This window comes from Gossypium arboreum, chromosome 8 (assembly GCF_025698485.1).
Source record: "Gossypium arboreum isolate Shixiya-1 chromosome 8, ASM2569848v2, whole genome shotgun sequence".
NCBI lineage: Eukaryota > Viridiplantae > Streptophyta > Magnoliopsida > Malvales > Malvaceae > Gossypium > Gossypium arboreum.
This window is the reverse complement of record NC_069077.1, coordinates 140867305-140880971: the sequence shown is the minus strand read 5'-3', so window position 1 is coordinate 140880971 and position 13667 is coordinate 140867305. Positions and strand designations below refer to the sequence as shown.

Below are 13667 nucleotides of genomic sequence, written 5' to 3'. Positions count from 1 at the left end.
TTATCAAAATTTAAAATAAAATTTTTAATAAATAATATAACAAATGAATTTTTATGTAATTTTAAGAATTATATTTATTTTTAAAATTTTAAAAAATTTAAAAATATTAGCTACATTTTTTTAATAACACATACTTTCGAATTTTAAATTTTAAATCTACTTTTTGTTTAAAATTTTTAAAATTTAGTTTTAACCATTTCAAATGAGACAGGTGTCTCGCTTCTATTAGCTAATTAAACATTTAACATACTTACCTTAAATACTAATTTGATTAATAAAATTTAATGCAAATACTTAATTAAGAAAAAAAATAATTGAATTTATATTCAAATTTTATTTTTACATTATTTGACTTGCTTCAATAGAAATAAAGAAGCATTCGATGGGTTCAATTTTTATATAACAACAACTGAATAAATTAAAAGGTTTATACAAACCGAATCAAGTTGAGAATAATAACCGAAATAATCGAATCAGATAAGACTTGCTCGATTTGGCTTATTGATCCTTACTGGTTTTTTTTTTTTCGATTTTGTCATAACCACACAAGTAGTCCGAGACTTTCATTTGAATCATATACCCCTTATCCATTTTTCAGTTATCAAACTAATAGACCGATTTTCCATGATACTAATTATGTAGCTTCGAGGAAAAAAAAAAAAGAAAAATAACTGTTGACACTTCTGTAGTAAAGGTACTTATGAGTTGGATCAGGTTGAATTCGAATCGGATCTAATTATGATATTAACATATTTTGTGTTTACCTAAGTCTGGTCTGACCCGAGATTAACACAAGCATATTTTAGGCCTACCCATATTAATTTTAATTTTTTAAAATATTTATATTATATTATTTTAATATTTAATAAGTTTATACATTTATTTATTGAAAATTTTTATATAGTCATCTTAACATTATTTTAATATTTACATTAAAGTAATATTATATATTTAGTATAGATTTATTTTTTTAATGTATTCGAATTGCATAATATAAAATATTATAACCTAACCTTAAATGTTTAAAACTGAACTTGACTCATATTTTAAGTGGGTCTATTTTTTCTCAAGCCCATTATCTCAAACTAATATTTTTGTCTATATTTTCTCAAATTTCAGATAGATCTTCGAATTTGGATAAATAACCCCACCGATGAAAACGTCTTCTCTGTTGTATTGAATTTATTTCAAATAGATAAGGAAAAACCCAAATAAAGTAAATACTCAAACAATTATTTGGCATGCAATAATTGACATCCAACAATGATGATATTGATTGGTGCGTCAAGCGTTGCCCAACGGGGCCGTCAGGCAGAAGAGAAAGACGATAATGGTGCCAGACGGAGGCATGGTGGACGCCAGAAAATGGTAGGCGCAGCTGTGTAAACTGTGGAATTTGTGTCGGGGGTGATCTGTCAGCACCCAACGGTGCAACTTTTGGCTCTTGGTAATTAGGAGTGAATTACGTTAAGGATTAGCCAATTTAGGCTTTTTACTTCTAGGTTTTTTTTTTAAAATTACGTTATTTATGTAACATAAACTAAATTAATTATTAAATTGAGCTGGAATTTGATTTTACAGATTTTATATAGATTTTTTGATTGGGTATAAAACTACTTTTAATTTTAAAAAAATCAAATTCGATTTATTCAATTATTTTGTTTTAGATCCCAAAAATCAAAACCAAAACAATGAATTAACCAGAAATCAAATTGAACAAAAATTTTCATTTTATTCTATTTGATCTTATCGGTTTATCAGTTGAAGAGAGTTTATATATAATATTTGATTTATTAAGGATCATAAGTGACAAAATAAACAGAGAAATTTACTAAAGAAAATTTATTACAAAATTGATGATATATCACTACAAAAATAAATCTCCATTTAAAAACTATAAATATGTTTAAAACTATTCCCATTTTGAAAAAAAATCTTGTAAAATACAAATTTTAAAATTATCAAATTTTCACCTTTTACAGGGGTTAAATTCTAGTAATAATAAATAACAATAAGATCCATTTGCAAAATTAAACTAAAAAATGGTCAATCATGCAGTTAAAATATGAAACCATATCATTATTTTATATTTTACCAAATAAAAATTTTATGAAACCATATTTTATACTAAACAAAAAATAATGCCAAACATGTTTTCTTTTTACATCCTAAGTAGTTAAATTGAAAAAAAAAAAACTAACTAAAAATTGAACACTTCAAATATTTTGAGTGTTGAATTTCTAAAGTTAATCTGAACAGGGAGGTGATTAAAAACAAATATGGTGGAAATATATAGTTATCAAAAAGATCAAAGGCCAGTGTTGGGATTGTTACCAGCGAGGATAAGTGAAATTTCCAAACCTCTGCTGAAAGCTTGGTTGAACATCAACCTTGTCTGGAATGTCGAGACGAACGGGAACCATGAGAAAAATGCTACCGGAACGAATATAACCATTCCCATTCCAGCATCGTATAATCGTGCCATTGATCGCACTGATTTCCACAAACCCGTCTTTTTCACCAATGGTTTCCAAGCTGCAGCAATCTGCAATACATATATACATATATCGGAAAGCATGCCAAATAATGACCAAACATATAATCGGAACCTCTGTGTGTGGTTGGGTGTTTAGAGGAACGCGCTAGGCAAAAGGCGAAGAGGAACTTACGGAGAGGATTCCCCATCCGGTGGGCACAAATGCTAAGATGGAAGCAAATATGTCAGGGATGGACAAGTCTGTTAACGCAACTGCAACAGCTACACCAGCTATGGCGATCATGAAGGAAACTCCTTGGATGAAACGCAGTAGCAGCTGGAAATTAACTGACATCTTCTGGCTGAAGGTGAAAACCTGTTTAAATCAAATGACATTCATCAGTTACATGGTATCAATAATGATTATAAAAAATTTATTTTGTAAAAAAAAAATCATCTGTTACGAACCTTGAAGAGGATTATAAGAACGGCAAGTACGACCCAGGAAAAGCCATAAACCTACAGAGATACAGGCAATTCAAATTTTATACAACCAATCCCAAAGAACAAGCATTTAGAACAATTACATTAAACAAAGCATTTAATTCATAAGTACCATCGGAAATTATAAATAAGATCAATCATTACTTCATTGCCAAGAGGGAAAGTGCTATCGGTGAATCAGGTGATGACACATCATCAAAAAATTTCTACAACTAAGCTTTATTTCTAATGATGAGGCATCATTTGATTTTTTATTATCGCATAGAATTATACAAAGTCAATGCATCAAATATTAACCCTTTTTTTCATCTCAACTATTTCTCTAATCAATCACATTCTGAATATACCAACTTTAAGGGCACCATTTGTGCTTTCCAATTTAGAAGACACAAATAGGTTAAACTTCTCTGAGATTGATCTATTTCAGAGAAATGGCAACGAAGAGGGATCGGTCAAGAAAATCACTAAGTGGCAAATAAACATTATTAATAATCAAAACAAACTTTCAGCTAAACATACAGTGAAGAGAGTATCGAATAATAAGTATAGTTGTTACCGTCAACGACGTATTTGTTCCCTGCACATTTAGCTTGTAGACAATGCCATACTGGAACAGGAAAAATCTGAGACTTAAAATAGTCTCAAATATTCTTCCTCTCATGGTGCGAATGTGTGCCTGTAGTTGCAACCAAAATAAGCTGTTACTCAAAAGTTGACTTCTGCTAGTCTATGCTAGTTGATTTTTTTCAACAGTAAATGTTAATTATGTCAAATTTAGCCTTATTTGATTCTTTTTAACAGTACAAGGACTAAATCCATTTAATAATAAAAGGGCTAATTTGATCTAATCCCTATAACAGATGGACCTGCCAAGTACTTCAACCAATTCCATTAGTATACTGCATTTTGTTATGTATCAATTGAATATTTAATCATTCTTGAGGAAACTACAAAGGTTCACATTTATGAATAACTAACTCGTATTTGCCAATCTCGCCATTGGTTTAGTGGCAAACTTGTGTGGGTCTCAAGTTGATTGGCATGAGGTCCAAGGTTCAATCCCTAAGTGTGTAAGCCCTTTCCCCCTTCCCCCATTGTAATGTAATTGTTCACTTGTATCAAAAAGAAAACACGTATTTGTCTATGCAGTAGAAATAACAACGGTAACTTATAGAACAAACAAATCAACTAAAGAGTTATTGTAGCTATAGGTATATTAAGAACAAAAAAGAATACCATTTCTTCATCCCACCAAGCTTCCCAGCTTTCCTCTCCTTTAACACCAATTCCGCCTCTGTAAAATAGCCAATTTGTCCAATCTCTGAAGTCCTCCACAATCCTGAAAATGAAAATGGCAAAAGAGATGCATAATTAGGTTGGATCCCACATTTAAAAATAAATAAATAAATAAAAGATTGCTTACTTTTGCCACTCAAATCCAGAAGGATTGAACAAATAGGGTGCGAAAAGCCATGAAAGAGCCATAAACCAACTGCTAATTGATAGAAGAATGTAGGACAATGCACTATCATTATACCCATATGCAAGGTATACCACCAACAGAAGCACAACTTCTAGCCTGAATGCACCACAAGAGCTTAACTTAATATGGTTGGTTCAGTAAAAATAAACATATATAGACATACATGTAAAGAGAGAGAAATACCCTTTAACAAAATGACTGCGAGAATATAGTCTGTAGTTCTCAGAAAATTTAATATGGCGGACCACAAAACCTCTACCAGTAGCTTGATACTGTTAAGAAAAAAGTGTTAATACATATCACTCACCTAGATCCCAATTTCTTTTAAATAAAGAAACAGGGAAATCAGGTACAACGAGACAAAGCATACCCTTGCACCACCATGCAGGATTGTCCGACCAAAATAATGAGTTCTTGTACCCAGGGAGAATGTGAAGAAAACAGTACAAAGCTGTAACTGCATTGTGATAAAACTGACAATAGCCTGCAGAAGAAAGAAAAGTAAGAATTGGGGAACAAACTAACTGGATAATGTAAAATTTAACAATGAGGAAGTATTACACATATGTCAATAGAGATTGAAACAAATGATGATCATGATACTAGAAAATATTTTGTCAGGCTTTTGGAGGCTAATTTGGATCTAAAGCATTAAATATTTCAGATAAATGCCACTCATTGTAGAAACTAAAAAAGTAATATTTTGTTAACGCAACAGTTTACATGGTGAGAACATGAGTTTTGTTTTAGTTATAAGAAAAGCGTGAAATAAACAAAACAGGCATTGATCAGTATAATAAACCACCATCACGGCTTTCAACATAAGTACATAAATAAATAAAAGCCAGAACAACAACTGAATGACAAGCCCACCAATCACTCATGTTGAATTTTGTGCACAAATTCACATGAAACCAAGACAATCAAATTTAATGTTGTATTAGAATCCTGGACCTACCAATGGTGTGCGAACACATTGAGGAAAAAACTAACATTAGAATTGATTCATTATTAGTGAATGTAAGAAATAGATATCAATTAAACAGATCATATAAAGGCAACAGTCAAGAAAAAAAAAATCTGACAATAAGAGGACACCTTCCAAAAACATTCAGGTCAGTATGGCACTTCAAATGGGCATTCAAAGTGGAAAAATATCGAGATACATGCAGGATAACCAATTACCCTTAGGAAACCTTGCTCCAAGATGAAGCCCAAAACCATTGGCACAGCTGAAAAGATACCAATTTGAAACAGAAACTGAGTATTTAGAGCAGCTTCAAGAGCAGCGTTATCCATTATCCGAGCTCGCTCTTGCATTGTTTCACCAACTCCAGAAAGTGCCTGGAACAAAAATTTGGGCCAATATCCAGCTAAGCAACCATACATGTGTACATGCACAAATGCAAATACTCATGTACGTGTGAATAACCACACAATAATGAAGGACAACCCAAAAATAACAAATACAGTAAAGCCTAATGCTACAGTGAACTTAAATAGAAAAAAACAACTTTCAGACTGAAAAAAGGACATGGGATAATGTTAGTAGAAAAGGAGAGACATTACTACTAGACATATAGGTTCTACATTCAAGGAATCACCTAGTTTGAGTAAATTATAGTTAAAACTTATAGATTTTAGTTGGACAGCAATGCCTATGGGTGTGATTGGGCTTTAAGTTTGTTAGCTCACAACACTTCATTTTTTTTAACTGATGTTCTGTATATGCGAACAAATTTTTTTATAAAATGTGCGTTGTAGAAATCAAGTGAATTATCCCAACACATAGAGTTGCCCCCCTCACCACAATATTTCTATTTGTCATCTTAAAATGTTATCTCCGAATGCAACCTTGATCACACATGAGACCCTTGAATTATTTATTGGTCCAATGAGTATAAAGCTAGCATTTTATACCACTCCAAGCAAATTGCCATTTACTTTCAGCCTTCTCCTATTTCCTAAATAAAAAGTATTAAATTTATCAATCATGGAAAATTTTCATGTTGGTTCAAGAAGTTTGATGCCAAACAGAAAAATAAATAAATAAAATATAAGATAGAAAACACGGAGACTGAAATGCAATAGACTTAAAATATCATAAACTCTAACATCACAAACATATGCTATAATTCCAATTATACAATATGAAATTGATCAGAAAATACATTTAAAACTCTTACTTACCAAATAAGCCCTTCCATAAAGGAAAATATATATCGTCAGCACGGTTAACTGTAAAAAAGAATAAATAAATTTGTTCAGCAATGGAAATAAAATTTTTGAATAATATAGATACATGCTGCAGCATAAAAGTATTAATTGCATTACATTTTCTAGCATGGAGGAAAACCCATTTATAACTGACATTTTGAAGAGAAGAAAAGCAAAGAAGAAAGAGTGTAGCATAAATTAAAGGGCATCAAAACTGCATGAAACTCTTTGCCCATAACAGGCACATATTTCTGATTAATAACATCACTTCTTTTTTTACAATAAGCCCAATTTGTAAACAACAAACATGTATATAATCAAAATATATAGAACTAAAAATATGACGAAGATAAACATTAATACTAGTACTACAACATGAACACTGAATCATAAAAATTTAGTAATATATATATGTATACTTATAATACACACACACACACACAAAAGATATATGGCTCAATTCAGTTTCAGTCTACGCTTAGCATCAGTAAACAAGTAATATCAGTTACATAACAGTTGCATACCATGGTACAAAAATAGAATCCCACAGTGGTGAAGTAGAATGACATCATTCTGAAGAAGTCAAAGAGCTGCCCAAGCCTGTATACATCTCGACTAAGAACCTGTTCACCATTACCACCAGCAACCTTCCCTTCAAATAAAGCAATCTGATTGAGCCCAACATCTCGTCCTTTGCCAACCTATAAATTCAAGTTGTTAACTCATACCTCAATGGTGTGTAGACCTACACAAAGATATGCTATAGTGAACAAGTTTAGGAAGAAGAATTATTCTTATTTTTTCTAATCTGACTATAGCCTTTTAAAGAATAGCAGGAAAATAAAAAGGAAATAATCTCTAGAAATTAGCCTATCCCTAAAAATTAGTAATTTGATTATGGCTAATAGTACAAGGAAATTCCTAGAACTAAGGTAGAAAATCTGCTTAATTTAAGGAATTCCAACACTCCCCCTCAAGCTGGATTGTAGATGTTAATCAAACCCAGCTTGCCCATAATTTCTTCGAAACATTTTTCTGCTCAAGCTTTTGGTTAACACGTCTGCTACTTGTTGTCTTGTAGGTAGATATGAAACACAAACTTCCCCTTTGTTAATTTTCTCCGTAATAAAGTGGCGATCAATTTCCACATGCTTGGTACGGTCATGGTGTACAGGGTTATGAGCTATGCTAACTGCTGCCTGGTTGTCACAGTATAATGTTATAGGTTTTGTATAGGATAATTTTAGTTCTCCCATTAGCCGTTGTAACCACATTCCTTCACATATACCGTGGGACAAAGCTCGATATTCAGATTCAGCACTGCTGCGTGCCACAACAGATTGCTTTTTACTCCTCCATGTCACAAGATTACCCCAAACATAGCTGCAGTAACCACTTGTGGAGCGCCTGTCATTAACTGCCCCTGCCCAGTCTGCATCAGTGTAGACTTCTATGCTTCGATTTACATCTTTCTTGAAATGCAACCCCTTACCAGGAGTCCCTTTTAAGTATCTCAATATCCTGTAGGCAGCTTCCAAATATTTCTCCCTAGGAGCATGCATAAATTGACTTATAACACTTACTCCAAAAGCTATGTCCGCATGCATAAATTGACTTATAACACTTACTCCAAAAGCTATGTCCGGACGAGTGTGAGAAAGATAAGTTTTCCCACTAACCGTTGATATCTCCCCCTGTCTACCTCTTCTCCATCCTTATCAGTTCCTAATTTAAGGTTGGGTTCCATAGGAGTCTCGGCTGGTTTGCAACCCAACAGTCCGACTTCAGAAAGTAGATCAAGAACATACTTTCTTTGAGAGATTGAAATACCTGCCTTTGACCTTGCTATCTCCATTCCTAGAAAATATCGAAGATTCCCCAAATCTTTAAGTTGAAACTCAAGACTTAAGAACTCTTTTAGTCTTTCAATTTCAATAGAATCATCCCCTGTCAATATTATGTCATCTACATAGACAATGAGAATACAACACTTCCCATTATCCGAGTGTTTGTAGAATAAGGTGTGATCAGCTTGACCTTGAGTATAATGTCTACTAGTCATGGCTTTGGCAAAACGATTAAACCAAGCCCTAGGGGATTGCTTTAGTCCATACAAGGACTTCTTCAACTTGCATACTTGGCCCTTGCTTCCTTCGAATCCAGGCGGAAAATCCATGTAGACTTCTTCGTTTAATTCTCCATTGAGAAAAGCGTTCTTTACATCCAATTGGATCAAAGGCCATTCTAAGTTGACAGCAATTGAGAGAAACACTCGAATAGTATTCAATTTGGCCACCGGTGCAAATGTTTCCTCACAGTCCAAGCCATATGTTTGAGTGAAACCCCTGGCCACAAGTCTAGCCTTGTATAGATCAATGCTCCCATCTGGTTTAAATTTTGTGGTGAAAATCCACTTACAACCCACGGTCTTCTTCCCAGTAGGTAGTTTAGATATTTCCCAAGTTCCATTGTCTTCAAGAGCCTTTATTTTTTCCAACACAGCTTGCCTCCATTTGGTTGACTTAAGAGCCTCTTCTATGTTTTTTGAAGTTTCTATAGAGTCAACATTAGAAACAAAGGCATTGTAGGATTTAGACAAGTTTCCATAGGATACAAACCGAGAAATGGGATGTTGAGTGCAGCTCCTAGTGCCCTTTCTTACTGCAATTGGAAGATAGATGGAAGATGAAGGAGGTGAAACTTCTTCCTCAAGACAGTCCTCGGGTAAAGATGGCATTGGCACTACTGTTTCTGTTTCAGGCAGCTGATGTCTCCGAGAGTATACACGAAGCCCCTGAGTTTTTTCTTGTTGTTTTTCAGAATGAGTGGGCTGTTTTTCTTCATTAGTATGGTTAATCACCCTTGTTTCTTGTTGCTGAACAGTGGAGATAGGAAAAACAGGTTCCAAAACAGGAAAAACAGTGGCTGTAGGATTTTCAGCAGGTTTTGTAGTGGTGGTAGGGCTGATAGAGTCTTGAGGTATAATGAGAAGATTGCTCAAGGTCTCATCTTCACTAAGTACCTCCCCCTGAAGATGAGAGGCTGAAAAATATGGCTCGTTTTCGAAGAAAGTAACATCAAGGGACACAAACATCCGGTGTAAGGTTGGAGAGTAGCACTTGTACCCTTTTTGTGTAGTGAGTAACCAATAAAGACACAAGTGTGGGCTCTAGGATCAAGTTTAGATCGGTTAGGTTGATGGTTGTGGACAAATGCTTTGCAACCAAATGTTTTGGTTGGGAGATTAGGAACACGAAACAAGGGAAAATTCTTTTGAAGAGTATGTAAAGGTGTTTGAAAGTTCAATACCTTAGATGGGAGTCGGTTTATAAGATAACAAGCAGTGAGGACAGCTTCTCCCCATAAATACTTTGGTACACCCATAGTAAACATAAGAGCACGAGCCACGGCTACAAGGTGTCTATTTTTCCTCTCGGAAACCCCGTTTTGTTGAGGGTGTCAGGACAAGAACTTTGATGTATGATTCCTTGCTCAGAAAGATAAGGACTTAGGATAGAATTAAAGTACTCTCTCCCATTATCAGTTCTAAGGGTGTGAATATTTGAATTAAACTGGGTTCGAATCATTGAATGAAAATTTTTGAAGACTCTAGAGATTTCGGATTTTTCTTTAAGGAGATAGATCCAACAAACTCTAGTGTGATCATCAATGAAAGTTATGAACCACCTAGCCCCTGTGATGTTTTTTACTCGACTGGCTCCCCATAGATCACTGTGGATTAAAGAGAAAGGTTGAGATTGAACATAAGGTTTCAAAGGATAAGGGACACGAGTGTGTTTAGACAGTTGGCAAACTTCACAGTTCAATGAACTTATTTTCTTATTTAGAAATAGTAGAGGAAACAATTTCTTCAAGTACATGAAATTTGGGTGTCCTAGTCTACGGTGCCATAGCATGATAAATCTTCTTTTGATGTAGATAAGGCCATCCCTTCTTGTGAACTGTTTTTGTTCCAAACATATAAGCCATCATCAACTTTAGCAGTGCCAATTATCTTCCCCGATTCCTGTTCCTGAACCACACAACCTGTCATGTGGTCGGATGCACCCGAGTCTAGTATCCAGGAAGTTGTGATAGGTTCGTGTGTAGTATTTAAAGCAGTACCTTGAATAGCTAGTGACCCACTGGCTGTAGGAGTCCTGAGTAGTTTATGAAGAGCCTCAAGTTGAGTTTTGGTTAGCCGAAGTTTATGAAGAGTCTCAGAGGAATTTTCGGTGTCACCCATGGGAGTAGGGTTTCTAACAGAGAAAACAGAACAAGAAAAGAGAAGAAAGAGTAGGATCAACTGAATTCCTGATGCTCTTGATACCATGAACAAGTTTAGGAAGAAGAATTATTCTTATTTTTTCTAATCTGACTATAGCCTTTTAAAGAATAGCAGGAAAAATAAAAAGGAAATAATCTCTAGAAATTAGCCTATCCCTAAAAATTAGTAATTTGATTATGGCTAATAGTACAAGGAAATTCCTAGAACTAAGGTAGAAAATCTGCTTAATTTAAGGAATTCCAACATATAGGACAAGTATTCTAAAACTCAAAACACCAAGAAAAAATCCAAATTCTAAAATATGAAAACCAAATACTAAAATACCCAGAAAATATCAATAAATCCTAAATCTGAGAACTCCCAAGTAAAGTAACGGGCAGATTTATAACTTGCGAAAGAAACTAACAAGATGCAAAAGACAGAAATATAACACCAAAGCCCTAATACTTGGAAAAGAAGTAATACGAATTAATATGAAAATAACCTAAATATTCTACAATATATATCTTGAATGAAAATAGCAGTTACAGCTAAAGCCATATAAAAAAATCCATAATTTAATTCTCCAACTGGCATATCTAAATCCCCATAGAGACGAGGGTGATGGGAAGCATTTACCTGAATATACTCATGATGAGTGATATTTCCTTGGCGTAAAGTAGAATTGAACCCTACAAATAAACACCCAAGGTTTATAAAGTACACTCAAACTAACCTCAAAATAATTGACACAGAGTAATACAAAATACTACCGCAACTATCTGACCTAAACATCTTCATGTCTGATCTTTATCTAAGATAATTGACATTTTTTATGAAAATGTTTAATTTAAAGACTTTAATTGTGATATTTAAGCTAATAAAAAACTGACATAAAAAGGCCAGATAGACGACTTGACCAGAAAAATTTATAACTGGACTAAAATTTGAAACATAATATAAGAAGAAGCAATAATCAGTTTCAGATAGCCTCAATCGATGTGAAGAAGCAGAAATGGAGAGAAGAGAGATTGTTAAGGATTCAGCCAACGCATACCACACAAAACTATTCATTTTCCCTTCACAATAAGGACTTCAACAAATAGTGTCAAATACGTCGTTATCAATGGTGAGACTTAAATTTGATAGATTTCTAACCAGTTTACTATAATATCTCTTATCAGGTAAAACTTTTATACCGGCATAAATATCTTCGCTTATGTTTATAATACGAGATGCCTTGCTGATACCACCCCTTGTTATATGGAAAACCCTATCAAAAACATCTGGATGGCCATAATGCATCCGGACCCTGGAAATTAAATAGCATATCAACTCAATTAGTCCAAATTGGAAGTCTAAAATGTTATGCAACTAACCTTTATTCAGATATTCACTTACTTCAAAGGAGTTGCTAAAACACGCTGACCAAGAGTTACAAAGCTGCTTTCTTGGTTGGACATAAAAGAAGCTAAAGAAGAGACACTGTACATCCATTGTAAGGTAAAGATGTCAAGAGGAATCATAATAAACATCAAACAAACAGAAAAGACTTAATATAAGCTTACCTTCCCGTAAATACATGTTCCCTGACACCAAGAATAGTAGGAGGACGTATGCCATGATCACGGTCAAATTCTTCCAAAAGGTTTCTCACCTTCAAGGCTTCCTCAAAATAGTTGTCCTGGATCGAGATAATAAAAAAAAAAAATCAAAAACATCTCAACAATTGCAAAAATATTTTCCCAATTTTTATGGAAAAATTTCACAAAAAAGTCTGGAAGTCATCAAAGTATGAGTAGTAAGCATGCATAAGAGGAAACACGGGACATGAAGTACCAGAGTCATTAATCAAGTGAAGATTGTAAAGTACAACATACATATCAGAGAGCTCAAGGCATTAGAAAGTAGACAACGAGAAAGATATTACAAAAGAATAAGGACAATGGTTTTAAAAGTTGACAGCAACTAATCCACAATGATTAAATGTATCATTTCATGTTCATGTATCATGGTGGGTAGTGAAAGTGGGCTGTATTGAGTGACAAATGCAGCTTACATCATATAGACTAATAGCTTAGGCCACTGAAAGGTGAACCAAACAAAACAAAAATAAACCAAATGACGGTACGGCACAACATGAACATGCCTCACACAGTGAGACAAACAACATTATTGATTATGTTATTTAGCATGAACTCACTAATGTAATTGACACCATGGCTTTTTGATAAATATAAAGAAATGCAAAGCATTACTTAATATGTGAATGATGCACAATCAAAATGTGTAAATTTAGATTCTATGGAAACACATAAAACCTCTATGGACATTCCGATTAAGATTAGAATGTACAATTTGGTTGTTTCACATTCAGCTAACTTGAAAGCTCTTAGATCAAAAAAATTGACTAAGATAACAACTATCTGTCACCTGATTCATGTCAATTGTCTGAACTGCATTTCCTCGAGTAAACACAATTGCATGGTTTTGATTCTCAGGTTTGCCTTCACCAAGTTTTGGATCTCCAGGCAATTTTATGGCATAGATTTCCTGCAAAACCAGAAAAAATCATGAGCAAATTACTGATAACAGTCAACTAATTCATTTCGAATTCACCATTATTTTCTCAACTAAATCTTCCATGTTAACAAAGCATATAGACTACATTGACACAGAACGGCACATATTAGTAGAGTTTGAAAATATTTACCAATATA

General features: G+C 33.8%; 1 protein-coding gene across 1 annotated transcript in view; it reads right to left on the bottom strand.

The window, feature by feature from the left end:
- Positions 1–2105: 2105 nt before the first annotated feature.
- The window catches only part of LOC108469209 (callose synthase 9), a 39091-nt gene continuing 27529 nt past the window's right edge, over positions 2106–13667 (bottom strand). The window contains exons 37-52 of the mRNA XM_017770105.2: positions 13381–13500; positions 12516–12631; positions 12349–12432; positions 12147–12259; positions 11587–11639; positions 7205–7381; positions 6654–6701; positions 5649–5807; positions 4834–4947; positions 4647–4735; positions 4404–4559; positions 4217–4319; positions 3537–3656; positions 2945–2995; positions 2670–2852; positions 2106–2545 (exon numbers count right to left, since the gene is read on the bottom strand). Coding sequence (XP_017625594.1) covers positions 2309–2545; positions 2670–2852; positions 2945–2995; positions 3537–3656; positions 4217–4319; positions 4404–4559; positions 4647–4735; positions 4834–4947; positions 5649–5807; positions 6654–6701; positions 7205–7381; positions 11587–11639; positions 12147–12259; positions 12349–12432; positions 12516–12631; positions 13381–13500 — 1923 coding nt within the window. The 3' untranslated portion in view covers positions 2106–2308. The remainder of the gene's footprint in view (positions 2546–2669; positions 2853–2944; positions 2996–3536; positions 3657–4216; positions 4320–4403; positions 4560–4646; positions 4736–4833; positions 4948–5648; positions 5808–6653; positions 6702–7204; positions 7382–11586; positions 11640–12146; positions 12260–12348; positions 12433–12515; positions 12632–13380; positions 13501–13667) is intronic.